Consider the following 15,512-nt stretch of genomic DNA (forward strand, 5'->3'; position numbering starts at 1 on the left):
CCTTATTGTAAGCAGTGTAGACTTTTTTGCATTGTGTCTTCAGAATGAGCTCCCAGGTGCTCTACTCCATAATCAAGTTTGGTAAGCACATACCTAAGCCAGCCTAATAATTACCATGAATGCTACTAAGTTTGTACTTGAGTTAAAAAGATCTTGGTCTTCCTTATTAAGACTGAAATCTGTATGCAGCAAAACACGGTAACACTGTGAAACAGCAGAAGCAATGATAACCAGTAACACTGCAAATATTGTCTTACTAGCTGCAGCTCATGCCTTACAGCTCAAATAAGAAGTCTTGAGCATCCAGAACTTTCATATAAAGCGCAGAAGTGAGTGTTCCTAACTTTTAAAAACAGGGCACTTTGCATCTTGATGAGGAAACTTCACAAGTCTTACCAAGTAAAGCGTAATAGGAAATAGCCGATTGCAATCCATCTGATAAAAATCATTCTCTTTTGATTAATAAACTGCCCCCTGGAGTAATTATTTGCCATCTATGGTAAAAATAATTACATGGGTTTTGTATGGAAATATGTGCTTACAAGTGCCTAATTTAGTGTTTTATGTCGTGGGAACCACTTTTAACGTGGAATGCCAAAACGAAACACCAATGCAGACGGCATCTTAGTAAGCATAGCCACGCTCAGGCAGAGATTTACCATTAAAAAGTTTTTAATTGAGGTTCTTCCCTCTGCTCTCACTCCCATTTTGTTCCCGGCAGGGAGGGAAGCGGCGGATGACGCCATTTCAGAGGCCCCTGTCAGGGCTGACCGCCAACCGCGGCTGCCCCAACGCAGCCACGCCGGCATTGCTTCCTTCGGGCAACAGGTCAAGGCAGAGCCTGCCCGATTACCGACGAGAACACACTGAGAGGTTTTTCTACCGCGTTCGCTCGCCGCCTGCCGCGTTTTCAGGGGTGCGTGGGACACCGCTCCGCGCGCGGCCGCTCCGTCCCGCCTGCACCCTGCGGGAGCGCGAGCCGCCGCGGGCGCCTCGCCACCCACGTGACGTCCTGCCGCGAGCAAGGCCGAGCCGGTGTCCGCCACCCGCGAGACCGCCCAACACCACCGCCACCTCTGGCAGCACCGAACAGAAAGCGCGCAAAGCCACGTCAGCTCCCGGGAGTGCCCGTGCTTCCCCCCGCGCCCACACCTTCTTCCCCGAACAGCTAAGAGAACCCTCCCGACCGCCTTCCGCTGGAGCAACTCCGGGTTGGTTGCCGACCGACCCAATCCAAGGTTGCGGCTGCGCCGCCGACCTTGCGTGGAATGTCCCATCGGTGGCACGGGGTGGACTTGAAAGCGCGCTGGTGCCTGAGCGGGCCCATTCCGAGAGCGGAGCCAGCGACGGCCCCTGTGGGGAATGGTTCCGCCCGATACGTCACCGCCGGCGGCGGAGCGTCGGCGCCTGCCGTCCCCTCGTGCGCATGCGCGGTAGGGGGGCGCCCGCCTCACGTGCTCCTTCGCGTCTGGCGCGCGCGGCGGTCATGGCCGCGCTGCTGAGCTCCGCCGGGCGCCTTCGGGCGCTCTGCCCGCGCCTCCTGCCCCTCCTCCGCCAGCCCGCGGCCGCCGCCGCCCGCCCGCCGGCCCCCTCCAGGTGAGACCCTGCGCCGCGGGGCTGGCCGGCAGGCCGCTGGGGCGGTGGGGAGCGCGGCGGGGCCGGCCGAGGCGGCGGTCCTTGTGGCCAAGGGCGCTGCTGGCTGGGCCGCCGCGCGCGCCCGCAGCCGTCGCCTCGCGGGCGCGGGCCCTTGCGCGCCGTCCTGCGGGGCTGCCGGCGGGAACCCGGCGGCCCGGCCCGGCCCCTGGCCTGCGCCGCAGGGACAGCTCAGGGGCAAAGGCCGCGTCCCTCCGCACGGGTCGTGGGTCGGCGAGGGCGGCCCGCTGCTGCCGGAGCGCCGCTCCGCAACGGTGCCTCGTCGGGGTGAAGCGCAAGCAGAGCGCTTTTCTCTGTGTGGAGAGCGAGGGGCACTGGCCGCTGGAGGTTACTGCTGTTGTAGGAAAAACTGTGCAGAGGGGGAGTCGAGGAGGAGGGTGATAAGCAGTGATTGACAGTGGGTAACCCCACAGTTGGAATCTGGGCTCCTTCCCCGTGTCTGTCAAGACTCCGCTGGGCCTGTTATCAGGAGGAATCTCTTAATTCCTTTGCTCTGGTTCCCCATCTTCCATCATGCAGGTAGGGTGGAAAACTCACCCTCACTGTGTACATGCCTGTTGCTGCTTTGACCATGCTAACATGTGGTTGGTGCCCTGTAGGAAGTTTGGAGAGACATCCCTTCCTTAACATGAGTACTCTTTTTTTTTTTTTTTTTTTTTTTTTACATTAATAATGTTAGTTCTAGTAGAGCTAAGCTTTCTTCCCAGTGGTGGTGCACTACAGCTCCACATTTGGGATCTTTTTTGTTTCAAGCACATACCCTTTGGATGTAGAAGTGCAAAAGGCTCAGCCTTGAATACGTGAACAAACACGTCAACATCCATGTTTATAGGAAACATACAATATTTCAGGGTTTTTTTGCATGCACTGTTTATTTAATAAAGCACGAGGGTGATCTTAGCATTCTGTTATATAGGCAAGCTAATTGTTTCCATAACATTTTCCTTAATTACTTGTCCTTAGAAGGAAGCACCTCGTACAGCTGGTAGCTATGTCAAAGAGTTTGGTATTTACTTTTTGTATTTCATGTAGTGAGTATGCTGTTACATATACATGAAGTTTTGTGCAAACTTTTTTAACACTAAGGGCTACTTAATTGCTAGCAAGTTCCCAGACTGCTTGTTAATGACTTCCGAACCTTGATGGGGTTAGATTTTTGGTTTCTACTCTGTCCCGTTTCGGTCTTAAAAGGAGGAGTTGGGAATGGGTTGAGATGCTTAGCTCTCATTTGTGTCAAATTGCTTGCTGTGATTATAATTACAGTTGTTAACTAAAAATTTGCATAAAATGAAACAATTAAAATAATTTTACATAATTTGTAAAAATAAATGCCTAGCTAAATAGAAGTTTAGATCCATCTCCTCCAAGGATATGAATGTTTGCTCTATTTCTTCCAGTGTTTGCAAAACCTAGTGAAGATTCAGTGCTGATGGGTGGGAAGGGGAGATGTGCTTCTGGTGTGTAGAAATGTCACCTGACAAACTATTCAGATAGCAGCCAATGTTGCCATTAGCTGTGAAGGTGGGAAAAAAGTACCAGAATGTAGATTTAATTAGTGTTATTGACTGAACTTGAAATTAATCTCTCATTAAATGTCCAAATGACGCTATAGACAAATTTTTGCATAGAATCTGAGAATAAAAAAGCGTTAAATGTACACACTGAGTTTTATGAGCTGGCATAACAACTCAGTGTTACCAAAGGGAGAAAGTTCTGTCCTGTTTTGCTTCTGCCTTATTATAGCTCTCGTGGTCCCTCTAAGTCAATGTGACTTTATTCCTGGTAGAAAACAAGAACAGTTTTCTGCCATTCTAGATAAGTAAATACATTCAGCAGAGGACTTGTTGAGTTCCAGAGCTGGTTCAGGGGAAGGAATGGGAACAGAGGAGAGTCAGCAATAGAGAGGTCCCAGATGGGAGTTTTGCCACCGAAATAAAGGAGTTGTTGTGACCTGCACTAGCTTTAGTGCTTATCAAACCTACTGTGAGCTGATTTTATTCCGTAGCCTGACTGAAGTCTTACCTAAAAACGATACAGTTTTCTGCTGGCTTTAGCGGTTAAAGTGTAACAGGTTGTTAAATGCTAAAGTTGGTGTGAAGGATGGAGTAGACCTGTGCAGGAAGGACCAGGAACTAAGAAGATGTCTGCTGTATGCTTGGCAACAGGACCATACATTTAGTGAGCAACAAATCATTAATGAACTTTTCTACTTTGTGGTCATTCAGCTGACTTTTGTTTTCCTCAACTAGAAGCTTAATTTCCTAAATTAGTTTGTTGCAGGAATTAATATTCACTGAAATTCACATATGACTTGATGAAGGACTAACAGTGCTATTTTTTTCTAGAAGTGCGTTTCTTGAAAAAACTCGAAGAGTGCTTTATGTGATAATAATTTGGCACTAACAGTTGTGGTTTTGTTGTTGTTGTTATTTCTTGACCCCAATGATACTTTTTTCTTGTGCCAAATTATACTTTTCTATATTTTCAAATATATTTGGGGTTGTATGTGGGAAGGTTTAGTGATCATGCTGAAGACTCTAATTCTCAGGGCTAGATTTAGTTAACTGTGAGACAGGTGCTTGGTAGAGAACACATTCACAGGGAACGGCAGTTGTATTTATTTCCTAGAGTTTAGGTTTCGGTCTAAAATGTGAGTTATTTTGGAGTGAGATGGAGCAGCGTACCTGAATTTATGTGTTTTTTCTGTCTAGTAATTTCATTCCTTAGATAATTTTTCACCTAAAATCTTTGTCTTACTGCCCCTTTACTATATGGGTTTAGGCATCCTAGTGCACAAGCGATACTCTAGGACCAAAGTGTAAAGCAAAGGTAACATTTCTAAACTGAAATTGCGCACATAAGCATATAATCTCGCTTCATTTTTTTCCCTTAAGTAAATTAATTGCTGTATTTTTCTACTTAAGCCTTAGTTTCTGGAAATAGACCTCTTTCGATGAACTGGAATGACATATGGACAACATTTAGACTTAGTGTACTTGCTGAGATGGTGTTTTGAGAGGGAAATGGAGTCTGCTGCAGTAAATTCCAGAGAATATTGATAAAGGTCTGATTGGAATAGTGGGGAAAACCCCCCACAGTTTTAAGAGTAAATCGATAACAAGGAATAATCCGGTATTTCACAGGATAACTGGGTAAATTACAGTATGTTTACATGTGCTTAGTATAGTTGCTTTAGCATTGAACGTAATAAAGTCAGTTCAGAGACAGGTTTAAGACTTCCATTACAGTAACGGTTGCAGAAAAGTTGCAAATCAGTTAGTGTCTTTAGAGATGTGAAAAAGCAACCATTCACATTCAAGCAGAGATTTTATCAAAGCATCATGTTGCTCTGATTTTAATCTAAACTTCCAAAAATGGGTTAGGACAGTAGATGGATATCCAATTGCATTGGATGGTTGAGAAGCATTTTATAGCAGATCAGATCTAGGACAAATTTACTATTTCACTTGACTACCTCTAGTACAAAATGTAAAATACGCTATCTGTCATCACCCTCATGACATGCAGTTATTGCAAGATAAATAAGCTATGGCAGACCAATACAACAAACTTGAGATCTACAACAGCAAACTTTAGCACTGGACTGATTTATGTGGTACAAATTATTTACTGGAACTTTGTTCATAGAATCTTCAGTAAGGGAAGAGATGCTTAAATTTGCTGCTAGTAGCTGGCTGTCAAGAATGCTGTAACACATCTAAAATCAATGAGTGTTCAGAGCAGTTTTTGAGTAACATCAGAATATCTTTTTAGGACTTTATTCTACATACTCTAGATGATTATTTTATGGTTTGATGCTACAGTGTGCTCCTGTGGGAAGGTTAGTGTTGGGAAGAAGGGTATTGCTAGACTGCAAAGAAAAAGTTTTCTGACAGCTTGACAGATTTCATTGGATCAGGTAAGGATCTGATGAACTCTAGAAGGGTGGGACCACAGGCAAAAGGAGAAGAGGGAACCCTGTGTGACAACTGTGTGATATTAGATTGATGCAGCTGTATTGCTGAACTGCCTTTTCAGATGTGCGAGAGCTAGGATACTCATCCTGAAATTGACACCCCATCTGTCTTCAGAGAAAAGAAGAACATTTAGGCTTCTAAGGCATAGTTCATGAAAGTATAGCTGAGGAAGAAAATCAAGTGGAAATTCTACGTGTAAGTCTCTCAAGACATCTTTGGTTTTGCTGTCACTTCTTCAGTTTGAGGTTCTCATCTCTGAGTTTAAATGTCAATTTTTGGGACTGAGGAGCAAAGCGCATCTCCCCAGACAGGAAACCGTACTGTAGTGAAACTTCTGCTTCTTGCAAGATCTGTGTTCCATTCAGAAGAGTGGTTGCTGATAAAGTTGCAAAGAGGGCACCATGTGCAATGGTTTTCAAGTTGTCCTTGTAGGGACTGTTGACTTTTGGTACACTGTGGTGTGCTTGTACAAGATTGAAGCATGTTGGTGAGATGGGACAGAGAAAATCCTTTTAAAGAATCTTGTTTCAGATTTGAGGGGGATTTGATTTGAGTTTTGGGTAAGACATTAAGTTAAAGCCCCACATGATTCATGGTTTAATGCGTGGTACCTTTTTTTTTTTTAATTACCTGCAAACAAGTTGCTTTTGTCTATTCACTGTCATACTCAGCAATCCATCACCAGTGGACAAAAATGTAGAACTGAACGCTGAATTAGTTTACATTAGCAAAATGGTAGACTTAGTGGGCTTTAAATGCAGCTGAGGCATTCAGTAGAGTTGCTTTTTTGTAATATGAAACAATGTACTGTCATAGTAAAGTTTCACAAGCTGCACTGGTGTTATCATTGTTGTATGTGTTTTAGTGATTGACATAAAATGTCCAGAGACTTCTGAAGAAATAGCGCCAAGCAGAAGTTTTTCTGCTTTACTTCTTGGAAATCACTTAGGCAAAGTTTTTAGATATTTTCCAAGAACTTGAGGTTTCTCAGTCTATATGGAAAAGCATAATTTTTTTTTCTCTTGTAGGATCCTACTATATCTCATTGAAACAAGGATGCAGTCACCTGAATGTTGTAGCCTTTTTTTTTTTTTTCTTTTTTGTATGTGACCATAGCTAAGCTGGGGGAAATACTGTTTAGCAGTCACATGATTCCTGCTGGGATCTCAGGTGGTATATTTAGTCTTATATTTAGTAAATTTAACTGATGTTAAGTCTGTAGTGCTCTTATGTACAGTAATGAATTTCAGCTCTTTTAAGTTTAGCATTATTCACTTCGAGCATGGCTTGTATTTTGAAAACTGTTTCCTATGCCATTTGCTTGTTTGGTTTAAAAAGAATAAAATATTCAGTACTTTTCTTAAAAAAAGCATAGCAACTATCTTATTGTGGCTCTGATAAAGGAAGGCAAATATCCATATGGTCGAGCTCTGATTTTTTTTTTTTTTTTTTAAATGTTTGGAATTGATCAAGTTTTACAGGGAGAAAACTATGCTGCTGCCAGGGAGATTGTTAGAATAACCTACTTTTTCAGCTTTTGAAGGGCCAGACACTTACTCAGGCTGATGTGTTAAGATGCTTTCCTTTAGTAAATCAAAGGCACTGCCTTTAGTCTGCTCTAGAAATACAGAAAACATGTAAGTGTATGTAAGTATAGTACTAGGATACTCAAACTCTTGTAAACATAGAAATACTTCATGGGTTATCTTAGTATAAATTTCCCCGTGCACGCTTTATCTCAGCGTGAGATTTTTGAGTTTAGCTTCATCTACTTTCCAGATGTTGTAAGCTAAACTGGAGATGAAAAGTTACTGCTAAATAATGGGCAGCTGTATGTTGGGATTACAAACATGTTGTTAGTTAATCTCTCCTATGTAGGCAAGGTCTAAATTTTTAGTCCTCCAAATTCTAGAGGCAAAGCTGAAAATGGTGTAAAGGTGCAGTTATGTAAAGGCTCAGATATGGGAATGCTACTTCTAATCTTGTGATTGTGGGTGTAGGAGAGAGGTCCCTTTGTAGGACTTAATATATCCTTTTGAGCTTCTCTGGGTAGGTACGAAGAAAAACAGTTCTGAAGCGTAGTAGGGTGAAATTACACATGTTGGGGAAGAATCAGGTTGCTATTCCAAACAGATTTGAAGTTTATTGTGGAGCTTCATGTGCTTGCAAGTATAATGTTTCACATGGACAAAATCTGTAAATAATGTTTAATAGTAATGGCTGAAAGTAAATACTTGGCACCCATTGCAGTCCTCGGAGAAGTGTCATGCATTTGGCTGTGTAGCATAGCATTTAGTTCTCAACAAAGTTAATAAAAATAATTGAGAAAAATATGGTTACGTTGTAAGAGAGTATAGTCTAACATCTAGCACTGAGGCGGGATCAGCAGTGCTCAAGCCACGCATGATAGCTACTTTTTTTTCCTCTCTTAATCTTATTTTGTAAGCTTCCAAATGAGAAAGTTTGACTGTCAAAGTATCCTATTCTAATATTTCATTACAATTAATTTTACCAGTGTGAATGCCTGATGGATTTGGTACAATTGCTTCTTTATTTGGAGAGCGGGATGGGATAGTTGAGTCTTTTAAACCTGTCGGGGGTTTTTTGTGAGTAAACACACCATGACAAGCAGAATCATTATCTCTGTATTTTATTATATCTCTATTGCTTTACTTAGGAGTTGAAGAATTTAATTTTTCCTTTTTGCCGTGTGATGTTTCATGTTTAGTGGTGGCTTATTTTCAGTACTTTTTTGATTTTACTGTTGTCTAGCAATTGTACACTGTCTTATGTTTCTACATGTGTTTTTTGTCCAAAACATATGACATTCTTTGGTCTGTAATGAAGTGCCTTTTTGTTGGTTTCAGACCACTTCATCAAGTAATCAAGATGATTTGGAAGTCTAAGCCTCTTCTTTTAACAGTTTGACATCATTGTGGTGTCATCTACAAATTTTATAAGTTTATTAAGTCTTATGTTATCCAAATTGTTTAATGAAATTATTGAATGGGCGTGGGTCATGCCGGTCCTGTCCCAGTTGGGTCAGGGCATAACTTAGAGTACCACCAAATATGTTCTCAATTGTGCAACAAACCCTGAACAGCACTTTTTAAAAAATTTGTATTCATTTATTTATTTATTTTTAAACAACTACTGCACCCATATTTTTGTGATTTAAAGTACATTGTATCTCCTTGTTTTGCTTCTGAGCTTGTCAGGTAACACGGTGCCAAAAGCCGGTATATCACTCCCTATTTTTCATTGATTGGGTTTCTTTTTTTCCCAAAACTTTAATGAAGTTTTGAAAGTAATTCCAAAGGACTGGAGATTGAATAAGGTCCATTAATGTGTCTTAAATATAACATATCTTAATGTTTCCAGAAATTACTTAGCTCATTCTTCCCTATTCTTACTACACCCCTATCTCCTTGTTAACCATTTTACCATGACTAAATTTTAAAATTTACATAGTGTGGTTGCAATTAACATTTTTTGAGAGATAAACAGTGTATGATCTGTATTTTTTGTCTATTTTAAAAGGTATGTGCATCCTCTAAAATCATCTTTCTTATATTTATAATCCTTTCTTGCTGCCTTTATGTGACTTTCTAACTGAAATGGTTAACATGGCCTTCTTGATTTTTATTCTTTTTTATTTCCTGTAACTGTGCATTATTTCTCACCCTCTAAAAATTAAAGATGAGTCAAACAAGGTTGTTAAAAGATTCCTGATGAATGGATAACTGTTTTGTTTTGTTATCGACTTTTTCTGTTTCATGGAGAGGTTGAGCCATTGGTATCAGTTTTCAATAAGTATGTTGTCTGTTGCATTATTCTGTCCTTTATTGATTGCCTGAAATCAAGTCTGATACTATGTCTCTTTGTTTGTTAAGGTTTTGGTATTTTTGAAGCTATCTTTCTGTTATGCTCAATCTTTCATCTTTTAGAATACTGAACTCTTAGCTTTTTTTTTCATTTTCTCCTAAGTTTTGTGTTCTTAGTTGGTTTGTATTTCGAAGACCCAAATTCAAGACAGTAGATGCCTGTAGCTTCATCCAGCTTTTGAAGCCATGATTATTTTTAATAGATTCTTTCTATGGGATTGGCATAGCATTACACAGTACCTTAAACCATGCTAAAAGTGTGATTTGGTCAAATGCTGAAAGCCTAGAGATAAGTTACACTTGAGTCTTACCTTAGATACATTATATTTCAAATTGATAATGGTAATTTAGGTGGATGCCAGTGAAAGTTGAGAGTTCCTCAGGTTGTTTTATACTCTCATACGCCTTTTTCCCCATCTGTCTAAAACTGAAAGTGACTCCCATGTTGCCATTCCTTAAGATGTCTTTAATCAGTATAAGCAAACAGAAACACCAGCACTACACTTGATATTATCTGAGGGGATGGGACTAAATAGAAATGCCCAATTCTGCTCATTTTCCAGAAGGTGAAGATAGTGTATACAAAAAACACTTCATGTAAGAGTATAATAATTTACAGTATGCAACCATAGTGCTTGATATAGTATAAAATTCTAAAGTTATGTTTTAAACAGCATCATGCTAAACACTAATCAAGGAGAGTTTAGTAACAGATGAAACTTTAGAGTCCTTTCATTCTGTTACCCAGCAGGTTTTGAGTATGCATTTACTGTTTTTATCTTCATACTGAATTTGATGGAGCTACACAAGTGCTTTAAAATCTCAGTGACTTGACACATAGAAAATCTTACAAAGACGGCTTTCTTGAAACAGTACAGGACTTAAGCTAGGAAATGTAGATATCGATTAGGTTATAGTTACGAGTGTGCTATATGGCATAAGATCTTATTCAATAAATTACAAAATACTATAAAACAATAGCAAACTTTTATAGAAAAAGGCATTCCAATTCTAATCTGAAGAACATGAGTTTTGTCCACTTGTGCTTTGATTGTTAATGGAAATCAAAGTGTGAATTTCTGTAAATCCTGTGTTGCTGCTTGCTTCGAAAGCATTTTTTCCAACCTGACTTGAAGTATTCTGAAAAGCTTTCAGGTAGCCTTTTTAATGGGTATACAAGTGTGAATGATACAATTTTCTTCGTTTATCTATATCTTTAAGGAAAAATAACTTGCAATCATTACAGTTTCATTCTTTTAGCTATCCAGTGGCTAGCTCATACTTGAGTATTGCTATTTATCTGTTCTTAAGAGCTTATCTGAGTTGTAGACGTGTCATTTGATTGTTACACCCAAGAGGACTTAAAATTTAGTATTTTACTGTTATTCTTACCTTGTACTGCAGGATTTTACTCTAATTAGTCTAATGATTTCTATTTTAGGGAAAGTACCTTGTTTCTGGTTATATGATGAGGTAGGAAGAGAAGAGGAAAAGGAAGAAATGAAAGAATCAGGGCAAATGACATCCTTGCAAATATTTCTAGTAAGGGATAGCATTACTAGTAACAAAAAAGTTTGATAGTGTGAATCTAATGAGCTGCTTAAAATGAAAAGTGATGTTTCAGTTTCTTTTTTTTTTTTTTTCCTAGTTCTTCTGATTTTGGCTACCTATTCCTAATCTATTTGTTTTATCTGGTTCATTCTGGTGGTTTTTGGACATCGTGATCTGTTTCCACTCTAACCTGATGGAATAGTAATGATTTTTTTTTTTTGTTAGAAGTGGCTGAACTGATATTTTGCCAGGTTAGTGAGTTAAGTAAGCTCACAGAGCGATCAGAATAAAATGAGTGCTAGCCCAAAGGAATCACTGGGCACTTGATTCTAGGAGGAGATAGAACTGAGACTAAAGGAGGGGATCTCTCCTTTTTGGCAGTCTTTTTTTACTTCTCCAGTTGTTTCTTCCTTGACCTTTCCTTAGCCAAATAAAATGCACATAATTTGCTGACCTCTGGAAAATTCTTCAGGAGGAATCTTGAGGGCATTGGGCAGCATAAAATTTGCCTGGTTGAAAAAGTTAATGCCAAATGAAGTTCCTCATTGCTAAAGGACTTTAATGCCTTCAAAAACCAAACAGATCTTCTGCTGAAGTGTTTTCACAGCTGGTTTATTTAAAGAATTTTACTCCTAGAACTTACAGCTTGCTCAGTTATCAGATCAGCATTTCAAACAGCAAGGTAAAACGGTGGTCTTTGCCTGCTTCCTACTCACAAGAGGCAACCAAATATTATAGTAAACCACTGGTCTGTTTTTTCCACCACACTGATACACACCACTTCAGATGATTTTTCTGCTATTTAGCATCTTGCTGCCAGTGTTGCTGAAACACTGAATTGCCAGCAAGCTTTTTCTCCTCTAGTGGGCTTCCTGTCCTAGGGCCTTAAACAAGCACCGGTTGGTGAGAAACCAACCAGCAGGTATACCTGTGAAAAAGCTCCAGGTGTGGAAAATTGTTTTGTAGAGAACACCAGCACTCCTCACTTTTAGTTGGCCATTTCAACAAAATGTGCAGCCATTACTACACGGGACTCCTGGAGGATCTGTAACAGTAGGGAGTACAACTACTAGTTTTTTAAAACTAGTCTATAGAGACTTTACAGAAATTCAGCTGAAGAGCTGGCTAGAGAGCCAGAGACAAGGGGGAGGGCAATTTCAGAAGTTGCTCAATCTTCTTTTTGCCATCCAGCACATATTACTTCCTTCGTACAGGATTCTGGAGGAGGATAGTTTATTTTATGCAGTTGTAAGGCCAATTGAGAACAGACTTCCAAAAATGCTTGTGTGTAATGAGAATTTTACCTGCACAGGCTGTTCGTAATTTTGCTATGGCACAAATATTATTTTCTTGTGTACATCAACTTGCTCTTTTTAAATTTTTTTAAAATTGAAAGCTCTTATTGTTTTTCTAGAAAAAAAGAACACTTTCTCATTATGTTTCTTGTTGTCATACTTTATTTTGAGAAAATAAATATTTAAACAAACCCCCATGTTCATGTTTGGTTTACATCACAGGATGGCTGCTTCATGCTTGTTAATGTAAATTCTGAAGAACAGGACATGATCCTGTTGTTCTTTAAGCTATTGTTGTCTAAAACAGTGGCCTCTTCATTAGTTTTTGTATATTTTAATTGAAAAGAAAGGTATGATTTGCCGTGTTGTGGAAGAGATGTCTGAGTGATTTTTCAAAAGCATGTGAGAGTTTTTGTGAGAATCTGATATGGGACAATAGACTTTTATAGCACTTGGATGACTTAAAAGTTTTGAACCATTTAACTCATGAGAAACAGTTGTCACTGAGAAAAGACACTGAAATCACCTGCATTTGTTGGCTTATACCAATATGGAATGTTTTTTGAGAAACTGTTCATCAGCAAGAAGTAGAGTGCATTATCTTTTTGATACTGTGTGACTAGTGTTGTTGCAAAATGACTCACAGAAGTGTGATCTATTTGTTTGTTTGTTTTTATTTATGCAGAAATATTCTGTACCAAATAAGGTTCCTTACAGTTGCACCTCAACAGGAGAAAAGTGTTAAAGAAGAACCAATTTCAGAAATTCAAACTAGACAGACCTGGCAGTTTGACTGGGCATTAAATAGACTGGATAACTCTGTCAGAAAAACCGGCCGCATCCCTAAAGCCCTTCTACTAAAAGTTTTCAATGAAATATGCAAAACAGGTAAGTTGCTTCCCGTTAAAATACAAGCTAAATTTAAAGCTGCAATATGAGGATTCATCAAACCAAGGAAATTATTTGAAAGAGTTCTGATTTATATTTTGTCATTTAGTGTTGTTTAATCTGCTGCATATGTTGATGATCAGACCATAAATGCTTTAGAGATGTTATTTTACTTTGAATGCACACATTTACTTTTTTTTTTGTCTTTGGGAGTTTATAATTCTTTTAAAAATTCATTGTGCTTTTAAGAAATCATATTGTCTTGATTGCTGTGGATTTTTATCTGGTAATGTTACACCTTCCTCATATAGCTGTGCTGTGAACTCTGAACAGGAATCATATCTGTCTTACGGAGCATGTTTTTAAAATGTCTGTAATAAACCAAGCTGTCCTTAAGTGGCTGTTTGTTTTAAAATAGAATCTTACAGGGAAATGTGGAGGTGATCCCCAAGTTCCCCCATTCTATGGTAGCTGTGGCTATTCAGGACAAGAAGGCTTTATTTTTTTTAATAAAACAGAATTAAACAGCTGAGGCATTGTTCATCCTGACAGATTTGATACCCCTTTGGCTAAAAAAAGCCAGGCTACATTAATATTTTGCAAACCGGGTACCACAGTTGTTGAGGCTTTGTACAAGTTAGGATGAGTCAATGGAGGTATTTGCTAAAAATACTAAGTACTACTGCCAATATCTATCAATGACAGCATGTATTGTTTTGGTTAAGTTTTAAACTTTGCGGTGTATTGCTCTGGACTGTTACTGGCTTGTACACCTGGGATTGCTCTTTCAAAAGTTTTGCAGTTCACTGTCTAACAGCTGAGTCTTCAATTCATTTTCTCTTTCTGTTGAATTTAGTTTTTTCTTTGCGCTTGTAATATCCTTTCTGATTCTGACTGCTTTGTGTTTTTTAGGTATAAGCTTATAATTTGTGAATGTGGGTTGGCAAGAATTTTATGTCTCTAAGCTTATCTGCAAATCACAAATCTTCTGATCTTTGATTAGTTACACAGTTTTTAGGAAGCCATGTTAACAAAAAGATTGTTTATAGTGGTTTCCTTTGGCTATGTAAGTATGCTTAAAAAAACCCCATAGAACTTCACAAAAGATTTAACTAGGATGCTATTAAAATAAATGACAAATATTTCCATATGAAAAATGCCGTCTTTTATTAATAATGTTGAAAATAAATTTAGCAAGAAGTGTGGGAGGTTAGTTACTGTTGATTTCTTTAAAAGATTTGCCTACATTTGTATCGTTCTTCCATTCCTAATTATAACACAAAAAATGCCCAAAGAAGGTGCTTGCTGTAGATCTCTTGTCCTGCATCTTTCCGTACTCATACTGCCAAATCTTTTTCTGTTTCTTTTGCCTTGTACTTTGTCACTGGTGTATCACTGGCATCATGAAACCAGAGATGTGTTGGCACTTTTATTGCATGAATTAATCGCGTGCAGAAATTTAAAAGTTAGTCAAGCATTACTTATCTCACTACTCCATTATGTCTTCAGAAATTCAAATCCCCATTTGCGATTTGTACCTGCCCCCTCTGAGTGTTTTAACTTATTTCTCTTCTTTTCTCATTGCTTATTTTTTTCCCCACTAATGGCTGTGTTTCTTCCCAGATGCATTTACTCTATATGAATAACTTTTCTGCAGTAAATTGTGCTCTTCAAACATAGTTTACAGTAGTTATGTGGTATCCTAGATTTGCTGTTCCTTTTCAGTACCTGAAGATCTAATTCTAGACAGTATATAGCTTTCTGCTATTGAGGTTTTTTTTACTTTATTTTGCCATTACTTATAGCTGCATAGCTGTTTCTAGTGATCATCAGCAGCTGGAGATATCTTTACTGGCAACAGTTCCTGCCTCTGCTGGGCTATACACAGTTCCGAAGTGTTGGCGTGATGATTTGGAAGTGACTTACAAAGCATTAGTGATGCTTCACATTTCAAGTGATGTTGGAGGTCTGAGTCTTTCAAATGTGCATGTATGTCTCTGTTAGAGATAGAAAATGGTACAGTTTTTTTTAGTTATGTTGTATGTGAACATTTATCTTGCTCCTTGTTAGATGGAATTACTTCTGAAGTATACCCTTCTCTGTGATAGGAAAGGGATAGAAAACACATTCTTAAAGTTTCCTTCACTGTTCTCTACATGTAAATTGTCTGATTTCTATTGAGCATGGGCAGAAGTGGAAATGGAAATTGAGATGTGGAATGTCTCTGAATACCAATTTTGGAATAGTATGGAATTGGTATGAAG

The 15,512-nt window shown here is 39.2% G+C and overlaps 1 protein-coding gene across 1 annotated transcript in view; it reads left to right on the forward strand.

Annotated features, from left to right (window-relative positions):
* The first annotated feature begins 1,453 nt into the window (after positions 1 to 1,453).
* Positions 1,454 to 15,512, forward strand: part of LRPPRC (leucine rich pentatricopeptide repeat containing) — a 92,562-nt gene continuing 78,503 nt past the window's right edge. Inside the window, exons 1-2 of the mRNA XM_065632123.1 lie at positions 1,454 to 1,596; positions 13,046 to 13,248. Of these exons, the coding sequence (XP_065488195.1) occupies positions 1,487 to 1,596; positions 13,046 to 13,248 (313 nt within the window). The 5' untranslated portion in view covers positions 1,454 to 1,486. The remainder of the gene's footprint in view (positions 1,597 to 13,045; positions 13,249 to 15,512) is intronic.

Source organism: Caloenas nicobarica, chromosome 3 (assembly GCF_036013445.1).
Source record: "Caloenas nicobarica isolate bCalNic1 chromosome 3, bCalNic1.hap1, whole genome shotgun sequence".
Classification (NCBI taxonomy): Eukaryota; Metazoa; Chordata; class Aves; order Columbiformes; family Columbidae; genus Caloenas; species Caloenas nicobarica.